Source organism: Notamacropus eugenii, chromosome 5 (genome assembly GCF_028372415.1).
Source record: "Notamacropus eugenii isolate mMacEug1 chromosome 5, mMacEug1.pri_v2, whole genome shotgun sequence".
In the NCBI taxonomy this organism is placed as follows: Eukaryota; Metazoa; Chordata; class Mammalia; order Diprotodontia; family Macropodidae; genus Notamacropus; species Notamacropus eugenii.
The window spans coordinates 96296136-96316605 of record NC_092876.1 but is presented as its reverse complement, the minus strand read 5'-3'; the positions used below and the strand labels follow the sequence as shown (position 1 = coordinate 96316605).

Below are 20470 nucleotides of genomic sequence, written 5' to 3'. Positions count from 1 at the left end.
CAGAGTTGTGCTCTCTGAAGCATAGTTTGAATGCTTGGTAGTTCAGCTCAAGCAAGGACTTCTGTCTGGTACCTTATTCTGCCTGGTGATCCTCAGAATCTTCCTAAGACAGCTCACTTGGAAGCAATTCAGTTTTCAGGCATGGCACTGGTAGACTGTTTCACAGGCATACAACAATGAAGTCACCACAACTCCGTAGACCTTCAGTTTGGTAGTCAAGTTGCCCAGCGAGTAATTATCTGAATGCAAGGTCTTCCTGAATGCAAGAATAGTACTGTATCTTCTATACATTCAAGAAATATTTGTTGGCTCAGGAAGACAAAATCAGGTCTACAAGAGAGTTAAGATTCCAAACTGTAATGTTAATTACATGATAAATGAATTAGAGAACTACAAAACAATATGTTATGTAAAGTCTGCTGGGAAATCAGGTTGATCAAGGTTGATCTTCTTGGAAGAGGTATGGCTTTAGAATTAGGTTTTGGGGGCTAGCTAAGAATTAAATAAAGAGGGGATGACAGGGCATGCCAGACATAATGAACAAGGAGAGAGCATAGTGTGTGTTTGCAAAGCAGACTCATCCAGGATGGCAGGAACATAGAAATTAATATGACATCAGGTTAGAAAGGTATGGTTACACTCAAATTGTGGAGGGGTTTGAACTTGGGAGGCAATATGTAGCCACTGAACATATCTGGGGAGATTTTCTGTATAGAATTGTTATTCTGGAAATAGCATGGGGTGAGAGTGTTTAATAAATAGTCCTGGAGGGTAGCAATGGGGACCACTACTGGAATAATGGCAAAAGAAATAGAGAAAGGAGAATAAGTTTAAGAAATGTGCAGATAGAATCATCAGGACTTGATAATAATTAGATTTGAAGGGAGGGAGGGAGTCAAGACTTAGGATTTCATTGGGATAAGAAATTTAGCCAGTTAGGAGGAATCTGCCCTTACCTATGTAGATCTGGGAATTGTTCCACAACTTACATATAGTCTTAGAAAGCTGCCTGGAACACTGAGAAGTCAAATAACTTCACAGGGCCACACAGTTAGTTTGTGTCAGAGGGTAGGCTTGAATTTAAGTGTTCCTGATGCGAAAGTGGGCTCCGTATTGATTACACCATGGTGCCTAACTAAACTGGATTTGGGAAATAAAAAGGAGGAAAGGATCAAAGTTAACACATAAGTTTTGAAAATGGGAAACAGTGAATATCAAGAGGAATGAATGAATTGAATCAATTAAAAAAAAAAACCATTGGTTAAGGCTTTTGTTAAAGTGCCAAGCATTTTGGTAAGCACCAAGGGTACAAATACAAAAGCAATGACAGTCCTCAGGGAGCTTACATTCCAAGGGTGGTAGCCAGGCTGGAACACTTTGGTTCAGAAAGTTAAGAAGATGGTGAGTGGGGACTCTAGGGAGTAGATTGACATTCCCCAAACAGAAAAATGGCAGAGCAGATTTAATCATGGTTCTTCCTTACTGAACAGGAATTGGGAGGAGAGAGTGAAGTGAATCATGGCTGGGGCTTTCCTGAATCTTGTAGTCCAGGAGGTCCAGTCACCAATTAAGAGAGCAGACTTTGGAGCAGAAGTCTCATACATAGGGTCTGTAGGTGATCTGAGAGGAGGGAATGAAGTGAAAGCTGGCTAGGGTTTTCCTAGAAAATGGGGAGTTTAGAAAAGGATGAGCTCAATTTGGGGCAGGTTGAATTTGAAGTGTAGATGGAGCATCAAGGTAGAATAGTCTGGAAGGCAGCTGGAATACTATTCTGGAGTTCAGAAGAAAAGCTAGAACCTGAGCTCTGTAGACTTGAGTCATCTGCACAGAGGTAGAAGTGGAAGCTATGAGAGTAAATGAGATTGCTAAAGCAGATACTGGTAATAATTAGTATTTACATAAGGTATGTTTCCAAAGTGCCTTACAAATATTTCATCTTCATAACAATCATGGGGATTAGGTGCTATTATAATCCCTATTTTACCAATGAGAAAACAGGTAGAAGTTAAAAGACTTTCCTAGGGTCACATACCTAGAAAATATCCAAGGTCAGATATGAGTCTTCAGGTCCAGCATTCTAATGATTCTTGGCTTAACGCAGAGTAGGTGGTCAAAGATAGACTCATAGGGAACACCTATGTTAAAGGGTCAGGAAAAGGATCAGGAACCAACAAACTCAAAACTTAGAAAAATAGAACCAGGAGAGTATGAAGTCAATGAAGCCAAGAGAGGAGAAAGTATTCAGGAGGAGGATGTGGTCAGTGATGTCAGAAGTAATAGATCAAAGAGGACAAAAATCTGAAAATAAAATCACTGGATTTGGCCTTTAGAAGGCAACAAATCATAAGATTTTAGAATTAACCGTGCTTTTAGAGTCCACCTGCTTTCTCATCTCTTCCTCCTGGTTTTCCTGACTTCTTCTTTTAAGGCTCAGTTCAAATTCCAGTCTTCATTCTGAGATTACCTTTCATTTATTCTGTATTTGTCGTATACATGTTTACATGTATACATCTACATATTTACAGTGTTTCTCCCATTAGAGGATGAACTCCTTGAAGGCAGGAACTACATTTTTTCCTTTTTTAGTATCCCCAGGGCTTATAAATACTTTGCTTCTCAACCTGGCAGACTAACTGCAGGGAGAAATGTGATAGGATAGGTTAGATGCCAGAGAGAAAAGAAATGACTGCCTGTTTTCCCTAATAGATTCTGGAAGAAGACAAAAGGGGTGGGACTACAGTAGAGGAGTTAGCCTTGAAGTAGTCTTGTTAGTATTATTATGGAACCATTAAGAGGTTTACTTAGACCTAGTTCTTTTCTGGTGTCCTGAATGGGCTCTGGCCTACATTAAGACAAAGCCAGAACACCTGGAACCTGCTGAAGGAAAAGGAAATGTTTTCTGGGCTCTAGGTTAGGGAGATTGAATCTAGAGAATAAATATTTGATTAGGGAAGGTAGTTTCCTGGAGGGATTATTCTACATACAGACAGCTGAGTCCCAGATTATCATAGTAGATCCTGTCTCTTTTTTGTTTCTGTTTTTGTTTATATTTGGGGGGGGGGGGGGGGGGCTGACTCCTGCATTCCCAGGGCTAAATTAAGGTATAAGGCGCCCTCTCCTGGACCACACTAAGCTCTTTGGCACCAGAAATGGCTAGGAGGGACTTGTGGCTCAAAGCTCTCCCTATGCCTGGGCAAACAGAAATTAGTTCGCATTTATTTTGTCTGTATGTAGTATGTACTTAGATATATCCATACTGTCTCCCAGGAGAGAAGACGTAGTCCTAGAAGTCAGTGACTGATTTTGGTCTTTGTATTCTCAGCATTTAACTCTGGGCTTTGCACATAGTGGCTGCTTAATAAGTACTTATTGATGGATTGGTAGATATCCTTTTCCTCAGCTACCAGTGGTGTTCCCATACCCCTTTCGCGAAGTATCAAGGTTTCCGATCTCTGCTGGGGAATAAGGAGCTAGGTGTCCTGATTTCTGCTCTGAGGAAAGGACTGGATTCCTCATCTCTGCAGTGGAGAACACAGATTGAGGTTCCCAGTCATTTTCAGACGAAACAGGGGCGCTCTTGGGGTTTTGCTGGAAGGACAAGGGCCAGATTGCTGATTTCTGCCCTCCGGGGCTCGGGGTCTGCCCAGGTCTAGCTCTGGCGCGGGAGAGAGAGCTACTGTGGCAGACCCGAGGGAGAGAAGTTTGGGCTGCAGAGTGGGTTTAGGGTCACAGAGAGGTGGGTAGGAGAGTAATAAGGGGAAATGGGGGTTTTGAAGAAGTGGGAAGGTAGAGAGGGGGCGCACAGTCAGGTGTTGCCTCCACTTCGTCCCCAGGAGCTACGGGGTGACTGGAGAGGGCTTTGGGGCCGGGAGCAGAGGGAAGGGGGCCCCACGGGCAGGGGTTCCAGTCGCCAATCCCTTCCCCAGCTTTGGCTCCGCCTCCCGACCCCGCCTCTCCGGTCCGGCTCCCGGGCCTGCGCGGGCGCGGCCTTGTCGCCTCCGGACCCCGGCCGTCCGGCCGCCCCGGGGTAAGTGGCCGCGGTCTGGGTGGGAAGGAACCAAGGTGGGCCTCCAGCTGCCTGGACCAGGAAGGAGAGGGTTCGCAGTTTCAGTTCGGGCCCTTGGAGGGCGCGGCCACGCGTGGTCCTGCTTCGGTGCCTCAGCCCCTACATTGCCCGTGGGCGGCCCCCGCCTTCCCTCTTCCCTCCCCTCTTCTCCCCTCCCGGCCCCTCCCTCGGAATCCGCGTGGCCCTAAGCCCCTAAGCGACAGGACTCTACTTCACATTCCAGCCGACCCCTCGAGGGAGCCGGCAGCGAGGGTAGACAGCCCTCCTGCGCCACACTTGGGATGCCCACCTATCCCTGGCACCACGCGTGTCCCAAGCCCGCGGGCGCCTCCTACTCCTTCCCGCCCCCTCCTGAGGGCTGTGTCTTTCTCTCCGGCGCCCCCTTCCCTTTTCAATTTCACATTCCACTGACCTGGACTAAGGATGAATCTTTAACCACTAAAGGCTGGGAAAGCCGGGAGGTGTATATTCCAAGAGGAGTCAGGTTACAACCCTTTCCTACCACACACCCAGAGTAGCTATGTGACCTTGGGCAAGTCTCTTCCATTTTCTGGACCTCAGTTTCCTCATTTAGAAGAGTCCTATCTGGCCTCCCATACTGGCCTGTTCCGAGGAGCAGAGGAAATAAGGAATGGGTAATCGACCAGTATCTCCTAGCCTCTATGTTTGAAGATGTATTATTGTAAAGATTGTGTGGTATAAAGGAAAGAGACCTGATCGGAGGGTCAGGAGATTTGGGTTCAAGTCCAGCCTCAGTGATTTAATTTACTAGCTGTAAGATCCTGGGCAAGTCACTTCTCTTTGAACCTTAGTTAACTCATCTGTAAAATGGTAACAATAATCTTTCCGTTACCAACGTTACAAGATTATTGAGTAGAAAGTATTATAATTGGTATATAGTTATAGTATTGCAAAGAGTCCACTTTTTAAGGGAATATTTAATAGAATTCTCTAAAAGTTAAGTGGTCTCTTTTGATAGTTAATAAGTTTCATGTCAATGAAAGTATTCAAATAGAGTTGGTGGGGGGAGGGTGTTGGATGATCATTTGTCCAGCTTGTTGTAGATTTCTTTTATGGTAAGGGATTGGATGACTAGATGGCCTTTATGGTCCCCACCATATTCTGTGATTCTTTTTTTTTTTAAAGCTTCCACAAACCTTGTAAGATCAGTAATTGGCTTCTTGGGCTTATCCTGATTTTCCACTGGCCAGTGGGGAGATTCATTATGTGGCCACACTTGGCACAACTATGATCAATGAGGAAAAGTTATAGGACAATAGATTTCAGTTTGAAGTAGGAGAAAACTTTCTAACAATCAAAATTTGCCTCACAAAGGAACAGGCTGCCTTAAGAGGAAATTAACTTTACCTTAACTATAGCATCTAAGCAGATGAATGAAGGGATTCTTTGATAGGGAGGGAGTTTGGAGTAGATGTCTTCTGAGGTCCCTTTCATCTCTGAGAATTTAGTTCAGGGAATATTTATTGAGTTATCACTTTGTAGGAGACCCTGTGCTGAGAATAGGAAAACCAAAAAACCAAACCAAACCCCACACCCAAAAACTGATAGGTGCTGGCCTAGAGGAGCTTACATTCTACTTGGAAGAAGTAACACATAGAGATAAGTATATACAAAGTGATTAGTCCCTCAAGGACTAACAACTGGGGAATCAAGAAAGGCCATTTGTAGGATGGTTCTTGAGATTTCTAAGCCTTCTCATGATCTTCAGGAGTAGAATGGACTCTGTGGGTCCTTTTTACCAACCTCTCTTTTCCAATGAGGAGCTGGTGGAGTAAAAATAGTCCTGGATTCAGGCATAGGAAGACCAGAGTTCTAGTCTTGGCTCTGCTATCAATTGATTCCCTGTGTGTGGTGTGTGTGGGTGTGTGGGTATGGGTGTGGGTGTGTGAGGGGGGAGGGACAGTATGTATAGAGTATGTGGGGGAGGGAGTAGAATTGGAGTGGGAAGTTGGGGACAGACCTCAGGGTCTAAAATGAAAAGCTGATGAGTCTGAACTTTTTTCTGTGGCCCATGGGAAGTCAGGGATGTTTCCTGAGCAAGAGTCATACTTACCCTGTGGGAAAATGACTAGTCCCATGGGTGGCAGAGGGGGAGTTACTGGAAATGATGAAGCCGATTAGGAGCCTATGGCAATCAGAAGAGACTGATTGAATCCTGGTCTCAGGTGGGAGCCATGGGGACACAGGGGCAGAAGCAGACAAGACAGTGTGTTACAAAGGAGAAGGCATGGAATTTAGAGAAAAAACATATAGAGTCCAGCCCTCAGTATTACAAATGGGGAAATGGAGTCTGAGAGGACTAAATGACTTGCCCCTGGGTCACATAAATGTGGTGTTTTTGAAGCAGGATTTGAATTCACTTCTAGTGCTGACTCTTTGGTGTCATTTTGCTATAGGTGTCTCTTTTTCTTTGTCTCAGATTCTCTATGCCTATGTTTTTCTATTCCTCCACTCCTCTGTTTTCCTTTTTCTCTCTACCTGTGAGTCTCCTTCCCTGTCCATTTTTCTCTCCCCTTTCACGTTCTCTTTGTATCTCTGACTTTTTCTGTCTAGAGAAGAAAGACTAGACAAAGGATGACTCATTTGGCCTGAAGGAGAAGGGGCTCTCAGAACCCTTTACTACCCCTTCTTAGTGACTGTCTGGCCTCAAAATTTCATTCACTTCATCCACCCAACCCTGTTCAGAGCAACCCAGGTCACTCAGCCTGTCCTGATCCCTCTTGTGTGCCTAACACTGTTCCTGATGAGATTAAGGGGGAATAGGAGGAGGGATGGTCCCCCTCTCTCCTCCAGAAACTTCTGATCATTAGAAGGGAAACATAGCCCTTGCTGGAGAGTTCTAGTTTGAAAGGGAGACAAGCCAACTTCCCCCCACCCTGAAGCCCCACCCTCCGTGGGCTCTGGAACATGACAGATCCTGGGGAAACAATTCTATGAATGCCTCTCATCAGTTTGGGAGTAAATCTAATTTTGCAGAGTCTTTCAAATGGGTGCCACGTGAACCAGGAGTTGCTGCCTCTGCCCTGGTGCTGAAAGTACTCTGCTGCCTGTCTGCTGGAGCCCCAGAATCCTGACCTCCCTGGGGAGTGGCTCTCTCAGCACCCATGTAGGTAAAACAGGCCTGGTAAGAGACCAAGCCAACTAAGATGAGCCAGGCTAATTTCCCTCTTTGCCCCACCCCAGAGCAATTCAGGAACAGGATAGAAGGTCCATGCCTGGACTGGCCCATGTAGGCCTTAGGCTTAAGAGTCAGTGCTGATGTCTACGGTCTCTCTGGAGAGAGGAAGGTCTTCTGGCTCCCAGGAGTGCCTGATGGCCTGAGATTAGAGTCATGTGAGGTAGTTCCAGAGGAATTCAGTTCTGACCAGTTGAAGTCAGCAAACTAGCCCCTCTGGTTGGTTCCATGGGCACACTGGGCTGGACTGGGTCAGGCTGGGGGAGAGCAGGCTTAGGGGTGGTGGACTCTAGGATTGCATTAAGAATTGTCTCATGACTGACTTTCTGTTCCTGCATCCTGGGGAGATCGTTAGTGGGAGAAAGGATGTTGACAAGTACTGTCCTGGTCAAAGCTAACCCTCACTAGAAGATCTGGGCAAGGCCTAGGGTCCCAAGACATAGAATCAAGCTTGTCCCCTCTCTAACTCTCCCCCTTCCTACTGTCCAGAGGGATCAGGTCATTTAGCTTATTCCTATATATATACACGTTCCCTCAGTGGATTCACTTTTTGACTCTAGACCTGAACTTTGAAACTCTTGTGTCTGTCCACATCCTCTCTTCATATTTTGAGGTCCCACTCAAAGCCCACTTCGTCCAGGAAACTCTCTTATTTCTCTGATCACTTAATACAACTTTCCATATACCTTTCACTTAATAATTAGTATAGACTGTCTCCTGGGCTTTAGCTGCCCATATGTAAGTCTGGTCTCACCAAGCAGCTTGGGGTTGGGTAAACCTGATTGCAGACCCCTATCTCAGCAGCCCAAAAGAAGTGTCCAACACAGCAAGACCTGTTTCTGCTTCTGACCCTAAACCTCTGGGTGAGATACCATGAGACCAGAAAGTCAGATTGGGTCCTGGTCTGAGTTGGAGTTGTGAGCTTCTCCATCCTTAATCTCTGATGAGAGACTGGCAAGAAACAGACCTGCTTATGGCATAGTACCAGGGATTTTACAGAAAGTAATATTTCCAGCTGGAAATGCCCTTACAAATCATTTATTCTGGGGATCCATGAACTTATTATAGTTGGTTTCCTTTACTATCCTACATATTTTATTTTGTGCATTTAAAAACAAGATTCTGAGAAGGAGTCTAAGTTTTATGAGACTTTGAAGGGGTCTATGACACAAAAAAGGATTTAAAAACCTCTGAGTCCAACACTCTCATTTTCCAGATAGGAAAACTGAGGCTTAAGGAGTAGACCTGATTTGTAAATGGTCGTGTTGCAAGTCAGGGTCATAGCTAGGACTTAAGCCTAAGGGTTTTGACTTCTAGTCCATTTTCCACTGTTTTGTCCAGACCTAATCTGTTCTTGGGCCTCTTCTAATTCAGCTATTGCCTAGTTGTCTGACTCTGGACAAATCTTTCACACTTTCAGTCCTCAGTTTTCTGAAGTGTAGCTTCATTGACCTGTAAGGGCCTTTACAGCTCTGAGATTCCCTGTCTATGACTCTGTGTTATTCTCTAAAGGAGAAAAGTCCCAGCCTGGGCCCCTAATGCCCCTGCTCCTTTCCCTCCCTGCAGGTCCAACAGAATGTACCAAATCCCGCTGCCTCTGGAGCGGGATGGAACCCTGTTCCGGCTGCGCTTCACTGTTGTGGCTATGGCTACTGTCTCCTGCCCCCTCTTGGCCTTTCTCTTCTGTGTCATCTGGTCCCTGTTCTTCCACTTCACGGAGACCACATCCACTCACTGTGGGGTAGGCTGGTGATGGTGAGGTGGGACTGGGGTTTGTGTTGGGGCCTGGGAAAGGAAAGTAGCAGATGGGAGGCAGAGGGTGGGTCCTTTGGCCTCTGAGGAAGGAAAGTATACAAATTCAGATCTCAGAGTAGGACACTAGCTTTCCTGGGAAATGTGGTGGGAAATGTGGAAAAAGTGGAAAAGAGGTGGGTTTTTTTTGTCTTATTGATAATTTTTTTTAACATCACCATCACTTCACATTCTTCCTTAGTAGAGTCCTTCCTTGTAACATATAGCTCGAAGCAAGCCAGACAAATCATCACATTGGTCATGTCATGCTTTATTCATCACCCCTAGGCCTTTACCTCTCTGCTGAATGGTGAAGGGCAGGCTTCACTATTAGTCCTTTAACATCATGATTGGTCCCCACCTTGAGCAGAGTTCTGAAGTCTTTCAGTATAAATGTCCTTTGCAATTTTGTGATCATTATGTAAATTATTTCCCTGGCTCTACTTATTTCACTCTGCATCAATTCATAGAAGTAATTTCTTTCTGGATTTGGCCAGGTTCTTCATATTTGTCATTTGTACAATAATATTCCATCACATCTATATTCCACAGATTTTTCAGCTTTTTACCACTGGACAGGCACCCATGTTGTTTCTTTGCTATTACAAAAAGTGCTGCTGCAAATATTATTGCACATATGAGAACTTTCCCTTGAATTTTGGCTCCTTGGGGTATATGCCTAACAGTGGTGTTGCAGGGGTACAACGGCATGTAGAGTTTAAGTTTTAGTACAATTTCAAATTATTTTCTGGAATGATTGGGCCAATTCATAGTTCTGTCAATAGTGAAACATTGCATCTCTCTTCTCATGGCTCCTCAAACAGCTGTCATTTTCCTTTTTTGTCATTTTTACTGTCATGATAGAAATTAAGGTAAACTAATATAATAATGTTCCAAGCATGTTCCCTTTGTTAACAAGGCTGGCATTTACCAACAAATGGTTTTTCAGTAGCCAAAGACCACGAGTTAGTGACAATAGGATGTTTGATAGTGATTCATAAGATGACAAATTAAATCTTGAGTAACATAGGTATGTCTTCCTCTGGTTGGCTAGACGTTTTGATGAAGAGAGGTTTAAGTGTCGTCTCAGATTTTCCCTATAACATCATTGGGAGATGAGATCAGTTTTCAGGCTATAGAAGTTGCTACAATACTTTACATTGACCTTTAGGCAGATTTCTCCTGAATACGGGCCATGGCTAAAGTAATAGGCATGGAGGCACAAGTCACAAGAATGGAATCATGACCTAAATGACCTGAGTTTACCTGAATCACAAGAATAGATTTGTGGCCCAAGTGACCTAAAGTTACCTGAGTGTACTTGCAGGAGTAAGGGATTTAGACTCACACAGGGAAGGAGAAGAGTAAATCTATGCTGTCATGATTAAGACTTAAATAGAATTAAAATCAATTTTTAATTTCAAAATTCCCTCCTTTGATTCTTGGGAGGCCATACTTCCCATGAATCAGTTAGCCTGATTAAAGTTCCAAATCAAAGTATAGTAAAAGTCATGTATGTCTATCACTTCATAAGGTTTAGTAAAACCGAAGTAACGATTAGAGAAGCAAAAATACTGTGAATAATAAATTTGAATCATCATGGCACCACTATGAGTTTCTTAGGAATCAATTTATCAAAGCTAAAAGGCAGTTATGAAGCCCAGGGCTAGAAGAGCCCCATGACAACACAGGTCCCCTAGTTTTTGCTAATAACTCTGCTTGTGCTTATGCTAGAACCCCAATATATGGGAATAGGGACTAAAGAAATTTTTTCTCAGGTATTGTACTTTAATGGGACTAATTTGAAAGAAGATGGCTCCCAAACCATCAGGTTTCATCCTATAATCCATCCTATCATAATCCACCCCTTGAGACAACCTGTGATCAAGGCATTGACAAACTCCATCAGGGTTAGCCGCTTTTGGTAAGTAGGCCTTATAAAAGCAGTGGCCTGTGGGGAAGGAAGGAAAGAGAAGGGTGGATGTTATGTTTCCTTACTAGTAACCCATTCCCAATGTCCATTTCATCAACATATCATATCCTAGGGCTCAGATGTCTCCTGCAGTTGTCTGATTTCTGAAAACATCTCTTCTTAGGCATTCTGGAATAGGCCTGTCCTTAGAGTGGTCTGAAAGCAGAAGCGTCTTCTACAAGATCTGCTTCTCTGGTTCAGGTTATTTGCAGAGATTGTTAGTCATTTGTGGTATAATTTTTTGCATAACAAACCTCAATACTATTTAGTATACACTCCTAAATTTGGCATTCCAGTAACCAGCTGAAGCATCAGGAACCCATAATTCACCCAAAACTTCAGAGAACTTAAGTTTTTGTATCTCACCTGTTGTTGCCTAAACCTTGTATGTGATGTGGACACTACTATCAAAAGGCTAAAGGGAGACTCTTAAGAAATCCATGAGGGTCTGACTTGTAAGATGAGCCATTCTGGGTAAAGGTGAATATTTACCAAAGTAGACATGTAAGCTAGGATATATAAAAGGAAAACCATCAGTTATACTACTTATAATTGCCCTGTGTATAAGTTAGCAAATTGTTATGCCGTTGAGAAATCAAAAACTAAACATTTTAAAATGTCATAGAAGGGAAGGCTTTGAAACTTTTTAAATTAAGGTGATTTGGTTTTTTTTGTTGTTGTTTTTAAGAGCTAGAAGAGATCTTTTTATTTTTTCTCAATTACATGTCAACAAAACTTTTTAACATTAGTTTTTTTGAATTTTGAGTTTCAAATTCTCCTCCTGTCTTCCTTTCCTCCTCCCTAAATTAAACTTTAAACATAAATCTTCTCCATTCAATCTTGAAAAGTTTTACATTACATCTTTATCTAAATGTAATTCCTATTTAAGTGGATGTTATCACCCTATCAGTTTGAAAGAAAGAGATATTTCAAAAATTATTCTCATACATGAACCTACAATTCTTAAGGGGGTGACAAGCTGAAAAACTTTTATTTAGTTGGTTAGAAAATGGAATCGATATTACCTACTTGGTAGGCATCTTGGTGTTTTTCATATGAGCCCACAATAACTCAGATGCATTAGTGTTCACCCGCTCTGATACAGAAATTTGCTACAAGAGGAAAAAGAAGGGACATATTCCCCTAGATCTCTTTGAATCCAGGCAAGACTTATAATTAAGAGACAGTCATGCAACAAAGTTTCACAGCATTCACAGAGTAGCAAAACCAGGCTCAGAAATGATCAGGTGGGAAAATTTCATGTCTAGAGCGGAAATACTACAAGAGGAAGCCAAGTCAAGAGGATCTTACCTTTATTTTTTTCAAGGCTGTACTCTCAAGGAACTTAAGGGGTATTCAGAGATGACTAGCACCTCTGACACTAGGGTTTGCCAAGTCCTTATCAAGGCTGCTCCTCCACCTTTGGTCTCCACCTGCCACCCAACTCTCATCTGTGGCTCCAAGAAGCTATAACATGCATAGTGACATGATTGGAGAATTTCACCCTGATAAAAACCATTTTGACAGATGAACTAAACCAGGCTGAGGGTAGCCAAACCTCTCAGTTAGTTATGAGGGCTGTCTAGCCCAAGCATGTGAAGACTTCTCCCAGTGGAATAGGTAGATGAGAACAATTTGTTCCAACATCCATGAAAGTGGTGGAAGCAGGTGCTGTAGAGTGTTTAGAGCTTGAAGATGCCAATGTCATCGCCTGTATCCTGAGCTGTTGGCAGTTGTCTTAACTTTTGTCCTGCCACTGGACTTCAATGAGTCTGGAAGAAAGAGTGAAGCTGACTTATGAACTCTGCCTCACTTAAGTCCAATTCATGCTCAAGTCAAGACCTCATGATATCACAGGACAAACAACAATACTGAGGCATAGATATCTACCAGGGGATGTCTTGAGACTGTATTTCCTTTTAGCAACACTAACATTTCCTTTGAGAAAGTGTATTGGCTTCACAGCGGTTTAGACAATACCTGAAATAAAAACGTAAAACAATATTGAGTTAAAGTGAATTATTAGCCTCAAATAGCAAAATGTCAGTGATAACAGCACAGGATGAGGATGTTACTAGTTATCTTTATTTTCATGATCACAAATCATCATAAAGTCACTTTTATACTCTAAGCTAACGTGTGAGTTTTCCCCTAGTTTCTCAGGAAACCAATGCAACATTTTAGGGCTACGGTACAGTTGGTAACAGTCTGTCATTTATGTCATGTTAACGTCAATTTCAATAACATCGAAGTTTCTTATATCTAAAATTCTAATTAAGGTTAAAATGTACTTCTCAGAAATGAGATAGAGTCAGGAAGGTTACTAACTGCTTTCTCCATGTTCTTTCATCAAAATTTCTCCCACTTTGACTAATGAGATCAGTAGACTTAAATGTCACGTCTTAAACAACTTCTTCCACATATTAGCAAAGTTTACTCTGTAGCTTTTAATCTTAGAACAATTACTTAGTATACTGAGAAGTTAAGATTTCATGACTCTTGGGGCTTTTGTTGTTGTTCAATGGTGTCTACCTTTCTGTGATCCCATTTGGGGTTTTCTTGGCAAACATACTGACTGATTTGTTATTTCCTTCTGCAGTTTATTTTTACATATGAGGAATGGAGGCAAGGGACTGCCCAGGGTCACACAGCTAGTAAGTGTCTGAGGCTGGATTTGAACTCATAAAGATGAATCTTCCTAACTTCAGGCCCAGTACTCTATCCATTGTGCCACCTAGCTGCCTCATCTTAGGGCAGTGCTATATAACTGGCAGAGTTATAGTGAATATAATTATAATATTGAATATATTATATTAAATATAATATAATTGAATCACTCTTTGTAACATCTAAATAGACCTGATTTTATAGGTGTAGGGAACCTTAAAATGTATTTTTATTATTCCCAGCTAAAATTAAATTACCACATTCTAACCTGCATGTGGGGCGGGTTTTCAAAATCTTAGAAGTACTGAAGTTTTGCCCTGTTTCCCATATGTTGCAAGACTCCAGCACTATCATGTGACCCTCTAGGTCCTCAAATGTGGTCCTTTGACTAAATGAAAACTTCATAGAACAAAACCCCTTAATAAAAGGATTCATTTTGTAAGACTTGGACTTAATCAGAAGGCCACACCCAAAGACCTAGAAGGCCACGTGTAGCCTTGAGGTATAAAGTTCCCAACCTTTCAGCAGGGCTGGTAAGATCTTAGGACTTTGTATTTCATAGATAAGGATATCTTATCTAAGGATATCTCTTATCTAAGAGATTTTTCCTTTATCAGATTCACAGAAAATTATTACCATTATCTATTACATTTCTAAATAAATAGTTTTCAAACATTTTTACATAATTTTTAAATAATTGAATCTATAATCAAAGAGAATTCAAATAAAAAGAGAAATTACTTTTCTAACAATATTTCTAATACAGTGATCTACCGGATTTATGTTAGGCACTGTGGTAAGCAATTCAGTCATTTGGTCCTCCCAACAACTTTGAGGGTAGGTGCTATTTTTATCCACTTTAAAGATTAATAAACTGTGATAAATAGAGGTGAAATAACATGCCCAAGGTCAGACAGCCAATATATTTCTTAATGGCAAATATTAACTGCAGTTAGTATTAAGTTCTAATCTACCACAATTACCCTAATAGGAGAACCCATCTCACATTAAGTTAGTTTTAAGTAAACCTTAATCAAGTTAAATTATCTCTGGTTTTACAATCACAAATAATATCATTCAAAATTTCAGTTTATTCAGGGCTATTAGATACTATCATTTTTAAATCAAAAACCTCAATTTGGTTTATTTTCAGAGATTCCTGGTGGCATTTTTCACATTCCTATAAACCTCTTCTTTATTCTATTTAAATCACTCAAAGAGCTGAATCTGTTCCTTTGTGTTCTTCATGTAGCCTTACTGTAAGCTTTAAAGAGGGTGACCTCACTTCACCCAGTGGCATTTGCCATTTTCTGCAGTATTAACCTTGGAAAGGGTTTTTCCTTTTTTTCTTTCTCTTTTTCTTCCTTTCTTTCTCTCTCCCTCTTTTTTTAAGGACAGGGCAGGTAGGTGGCACAGTGAGTGGAGTGCTGGACCTAGCATCAGAAAGGCATGAGTTCAAATTTGACCTCAGATACTTCCTAGCCAGATAGCCCAAAGAAAGTCACTTACGCCTGTTTGCCTCAGTTTTCTTATCAGTGAAATGAGCTGGAGAAAGAAATGGCAAATCACTCCAGTATCTTTGCCAGGAAAACCCCAAAAGGGGTCAGAAAGGGTCAGCTGAACACCAGCAAGTGTCTGCCTAAAATTGCTAACAGGTAAAGCTTTCTTAATTTTCTTATATTTCACTTCCTAATAGTGTCCTATATCATCAGTAGAACTAATTTTTCTGAACTTTTCCTTTGCAATTTCAATACGTATCAATTATTTTTAAAATTAATCCCTTGTTCAGTAACATTGAGTGTCCATTGGCTCATATAGTTAATAAAACAGTTGTACTTAGATGTTTATGAGTTTAAGGAAAATTAGAAAATCAACAATAAGTTTAAAGTGCTATTACAACAGACAGTGCTACAGAGGCTAACACTGCATACTAGCTTTTAAAACAGGCTTACCCCTTTTGGCCTAACATTCAGTTCCTTCCACATGTAAGTAACATATTATATTCAAATAAATATTAAAAATATTCGTTGTGATTTTAGCAGTATGTTAAGTGGCCAGTTTACTGATGACCAGATAAGGCACTACTGCTTTAGTAAAGCGCTTGATGTAACTTCTTTTTAATTTTTTAGTTGTGTTTATTACATTCAAAAACATGATTTTAAAATACTTTGCTTTCATAAATAAAAACCCTCTGTTTTATATGTCTGTATCTTTAGGTTTTTGTCTCTGGCTTACTAAATAATTACGTTCACAACACATTCTTGCAAATTGAAGTTTACTTACTTTTAAGTTAGTCAGTCGTAAGTCTTTCTCTTTTTGTAGAACTGCCCACTGTTCCAGGAGCCATTTGACCATGTCTTTTTACTGACACTTGTAAACAGAGTCAATTCCCCTTTTTCTCTTCCCTCTTTAAACAATAAGCTTGTTACACTCTGGGGAAAGACTGATTGAAAGTTGATCTACTTTTCACTTTTCAGAATCTAGATAAAATATCTGTAGATTCAGTATTTCTATTCTTTCTTTAAAATACCCACTTAAATGTTTGATAAAGTTTTCTCTTTTTAAAATGATGTTAATATTTGCTAATTTCCAAATCAAGAGAGTTGCATTTTACAATTCTTAACGATATTTCTTATATAATGGTTTTACAGGAATAACATTTTAAAAATTTTTTTGACATTTTAAATTGATTGCATTCAAGGCCAATATAGAGAAATCTTGATCAAATTATACTTTAAAGATAAAAACTTATTTTTTTCAGTTTCTAAACATATTGCCCTGAGGTCATATATTGATTGACATGAAAATTAAGCTCAATAGCAGTAATGTATATCTAATATTCCTTAGGGCTAGTTTTATCTGAAGGTTATCTTTATTCTTCAAATCCTCCTTCTTTGTGTAACACCTGTTCCACAAATATACCCACCTCTTCTTTTTTGCAGTTCTTAGCAACAAGACTTTCTTATAGACAGTAGAAACATCCATCTTGGGTTGTAGGCTTAGATCTTTCTTTTTCTTTGTCTTTCTTCCCTCATAGACTGGGCTGTATCTTTTAACTCATCAATTCCCTTCTCGTGCCACTCTGAGGAATTCTTTTTTTTTTTTTAAATACTTTGTAAGTTCTGGCTGAGACAGGTTAACAAAAGCAAAATTAATAATTTAGGTGTCATTCAGGTCACTCGAATTTTATTATTTAAAAAGAAGCAGAAGTGTCTTCTGGAAATTGAAAAATGTTCCAAATTCTGGGATGGATAGCACAAGTAACCATGATCTACAAAATTTACTTTTAGAACCCAATTAAACATTGATTTATGATTCCTTATATTTAAAATTAATTTTACTTATGCTTAATGTTTCTTTACTCACCGCAAGTCTCTCCTCAGTTTGAACAGACTCCTGTCCTTTGGTGATGAGGAAGAAAGTTCAAATTGTCTTTGAAGTCTCATTGAAGCTGACTTTTTTTTTTTTTTTTTGCTAGTGGTCTGACACTTTTAAAACTAGAGTGGAAAAACCTCCCTCCCTAAAATAGTAAAAGCAATTTGCATGTAATTTTCTTCTTCTGAAACTTAAAACTCTACAGTTTTGAGGTATCACAAAGATACAACATCCACAAACACAATCAATTCGTGGCCATTTTATGTTTAAGACTGATTATGTTTTCTACTTATGCCTATACTTACTTTTCAAAGCCACAATAAAAGTTAATTTATTCTATCCCGACAGAAACACAAAAATATACAGGCACAGAAGCACCTCCTGACAAGAGTTTTCCTCCTTTAATTCTCACTCAAAATGAAAGCTAAGTCCTTGCTAGCAGAGAAAGAAAGCACTACCCCTTCTAGACTCTCTGCCTAGGCAACTTCCTAAAGATGAGGTGACACAAAAAATTTTGCCATTGTTGAGATTCCCCTTTAAGTCCAATTAAGGGATTGCAGTCAATTAGAAACACCCAATAGAAGCTATTTAATAGTGCCCTTAACACTCTTTAGAGCTTGGTTTCTACCAACTCTCACTAAAGAACCTACAGAGCCACCAATTCTTTCTAAAGAGCTTATCGATTCCACCCATTCTTCCTGTAGAGGAAGAGCCTACAGTACCTTGGCTTGGAAGAATCTGAGTGAGATTCAAGGGGGAATCTGTTCCTTCACTGGCCCTTTTTGAAGATATCTCTCAGTAGAAATACTAGAGCTTTATAGGGGATCTTTGAGGGGGTTGTCTTGGATTCAGGATCCCTCACTTGGATCTCTTCATGGTTGCCAGCTGTCATGATAGAAATTAAGGTAAACTGAGGCAATAAAGTTCCAGACATGTTTCCCTTATTGGTAGGCCTGGCATTTACCAAGAAAAGGGGTCGGTAGGTCCTCAGTAGCCAAAGACTCTGACTTAGGGAAGATATGATCCTTTATAGTTGTGTGAGGCTGGATTTAAACTCAGGTGCTCCAGACTCTTAGCAGGCTCCACTGTAACACATAGCTGCCCCTACTTGAGTATACTTGCATGGGCAAGAGATTTAGGGGGGAAGGAGAATAGTAAACCTATGCTGGCTTAATTAAGTCTAAACAAATAGAATTAAATCATAAAAATAGAATTAAAATCAATTTTCAATTTCATATTGCCAATCTAATGGGCTGGGGCAGCTAGGTGGCACCGTAGTGCATAGAGTACCAGAGCTGGAATCAGAAAGACTTCAGACACTAACTGTATAACCCTGGGCAAATCACTTAATCCTTTTTGCCTTGGTTTCCTCATCTTTTAAAATGAACTGGAGAAGGCAAGGTCAAACTGCTCCAGTATCTTTGCCAAGAAAACCCCAGATGTGGTCACAAGGAGTCAGACATGACTAAAAATGACTACACAACACAACTAATGTATGTGATGTGAAAAATCAGAATTGTTTTGATTTGTTCTTTTCTTATTAGTGATTTAGAGAATTCTTTTGTATGGCTTTTGTTAGTTTTTACTTCATCTTCTGAAAATTGTCTCTTCATATCCTCTGACCACTTATTTAAAAATTTCCTTTTGGAAAAAACTATTCAGTAAATATTCAGTAAATGCATACTATGTCCAGGGCTTTATGCTCAGTATCTACAGTGATGGAGAACTCAATACTTTTTTAAAAAAGAAGTTCAATTTTATTTTATTTTCGGGTCCAAATTCTCTCCTCCCCACCTTTTTTCTCCCCTTTCTAAAGTTAGAAAAACAAAATCTGTTACAAACATGTATAGGTAAGCAAAACAAATACCTCACATTGGCTATGTCCAGAAAACAAAAATATAAAGCTTCATCTGTCTGCTTAAGTCTATTTCTTCCTTATCTGAAGATGGCTAGCATACTTTATCATGAGTCTTTGGGATTGTGGTTGGTCATTTTGTTAATCAGAGTTCCTGAATCTTTCTAAGTATGTCTTTACACTATTGTTATCATATTAATTATTCACCTGGTTCTGCTTACTTCACTTTGCATTATTTCATATGAGTCTTTCTAGGTTTCTCTGAAACCATCCCCTTCCTCATTTCTTATAGCTTAATACTATTCCATCACATTCGTATACCATAGTTTATTCAGTCCCTTAAGTAGCTTGTAATTCTTTACCACCACAAAAAGAGCGTCTATAAATATTTCTGAACATATGGGTCCTTTTCCTTTATCTTTGATCTCTTTTGGGATGTGAACTTAGGAGAAGTATTGCTGGGTCAAAAGATATACCCAATTCAATATCTTTTTCAGCATAGTTCCAAATTGTTTTCTAGAATAGCTAAACCAATGCATAGTTTCACACATAGTGCATTAATGTACCTGTTTTTCCACATTCCCTCCAACGTATGTCATTTTCCTTTTTTGTTGTTTTTACCTATCTGATGTATGTCAGCGGTACCTCAGAATTGTTGGGTAATGGCTCTTATTCTTATAAATTTGACTCAGTTCCCTATATATCTTAAAAATGAGACATTTATCAGAGCAATTTACTGCAAAGATTTTCCCCCAGTTTCTGGTTTCTCTTTTAGCCAAATTGGTTTTGCTTATGCTCAAATCTTTTTATTTTATGTAATCAAAAATGCCTGTTTTACCTCCTGTGAACCTCTCTATTTCTCATTTGAGCACAAGGACTTCCCCTCTCCAAAGATCTGATAGATAATTTCTTTCACGCACCTCTAATTTGGGCATGATGTTACCTTTTATGACAAAATTGTTTACCTACTTGGAGATTGTCTTGGTATACCATGTGAGATGTTGGTCTATGCCAGGGGTGAGGAACCTATATCCTGAAGGCCACATGTGACCTTGTAGTGCAGCCTTTTAACTGAGTCCAAGTTTTACAGAACAAATCCTTTTATTAAGGGGATTTGTTCTATGAAATTTGGATTCAGTCAAAGGCCTGCACTTGGGAACCTAGAGGGTGTTTTGGGTTTTTTTCTTTATTTTACCAGTCTGATTTCCAGTTTTCTCAACAATTTTTTTTGAGTAGTGAGTTCTTGCCTGGGATATCTGGGATCTTTGGGTTTACCAAATATTAGATTACTGTGCTCATTTGCTTCTGTATAATGTGTCCCTAATCTGTTCTACAAATCAACCTCTCTTTTTCTTAGCCATTCCCAGATTGTTTCAGTGATTATGGCTTTGTATTATCATTTGAAATCTGATACTGCCATTCAGCTTTCCTTTCCACTTTTTTTCCATCAATCTCATAATATTCTTGCTCCTCCAGATGAATTTTTTTTCTGGTCTTATAAAGTATTCCTTTGGTAGTTTGGTGTAGCACTAAGTAAAGTAATTTAGA

At 40.1% G+C, this 20470-nt stretch overlaps 1 protein-coding gene across 6 annotated transcripts in view; it reads left to right on the top strand.

The window, feature by feature from the left end:
* PGAP2 (post-GPI attachment to proteins 2) overlaps nt 1-20470 on the top strand; it is a 40578-nt gene that overhangs the window by 1722 nt on the left and 18386 nt on the right. For 2 of the 6 annotated variants that reach the window (XM_072610266.1, XM_072610265.1), the window contains exons 1-2: nt 3747-4027; nt 8829-9003. In XM_072610266.1, the coding sequence (XP_072466367.1) occupies nt 3762-4027; nt 8829-9003 (441 nt within the window). In that variant the 5' untranslated portion in view covers nt 3747-3761. Of the gene's footprint in view, nt 1-2875; nt 2955-3746; nt 4028-8828; nt 9008-20470 lie in introns of those variants that run through there. The other 4 variants (XM_072610269.1, XM_072610268.1, XM_072610267.1 and 1 more) reach the window with 3 other exon arrangements.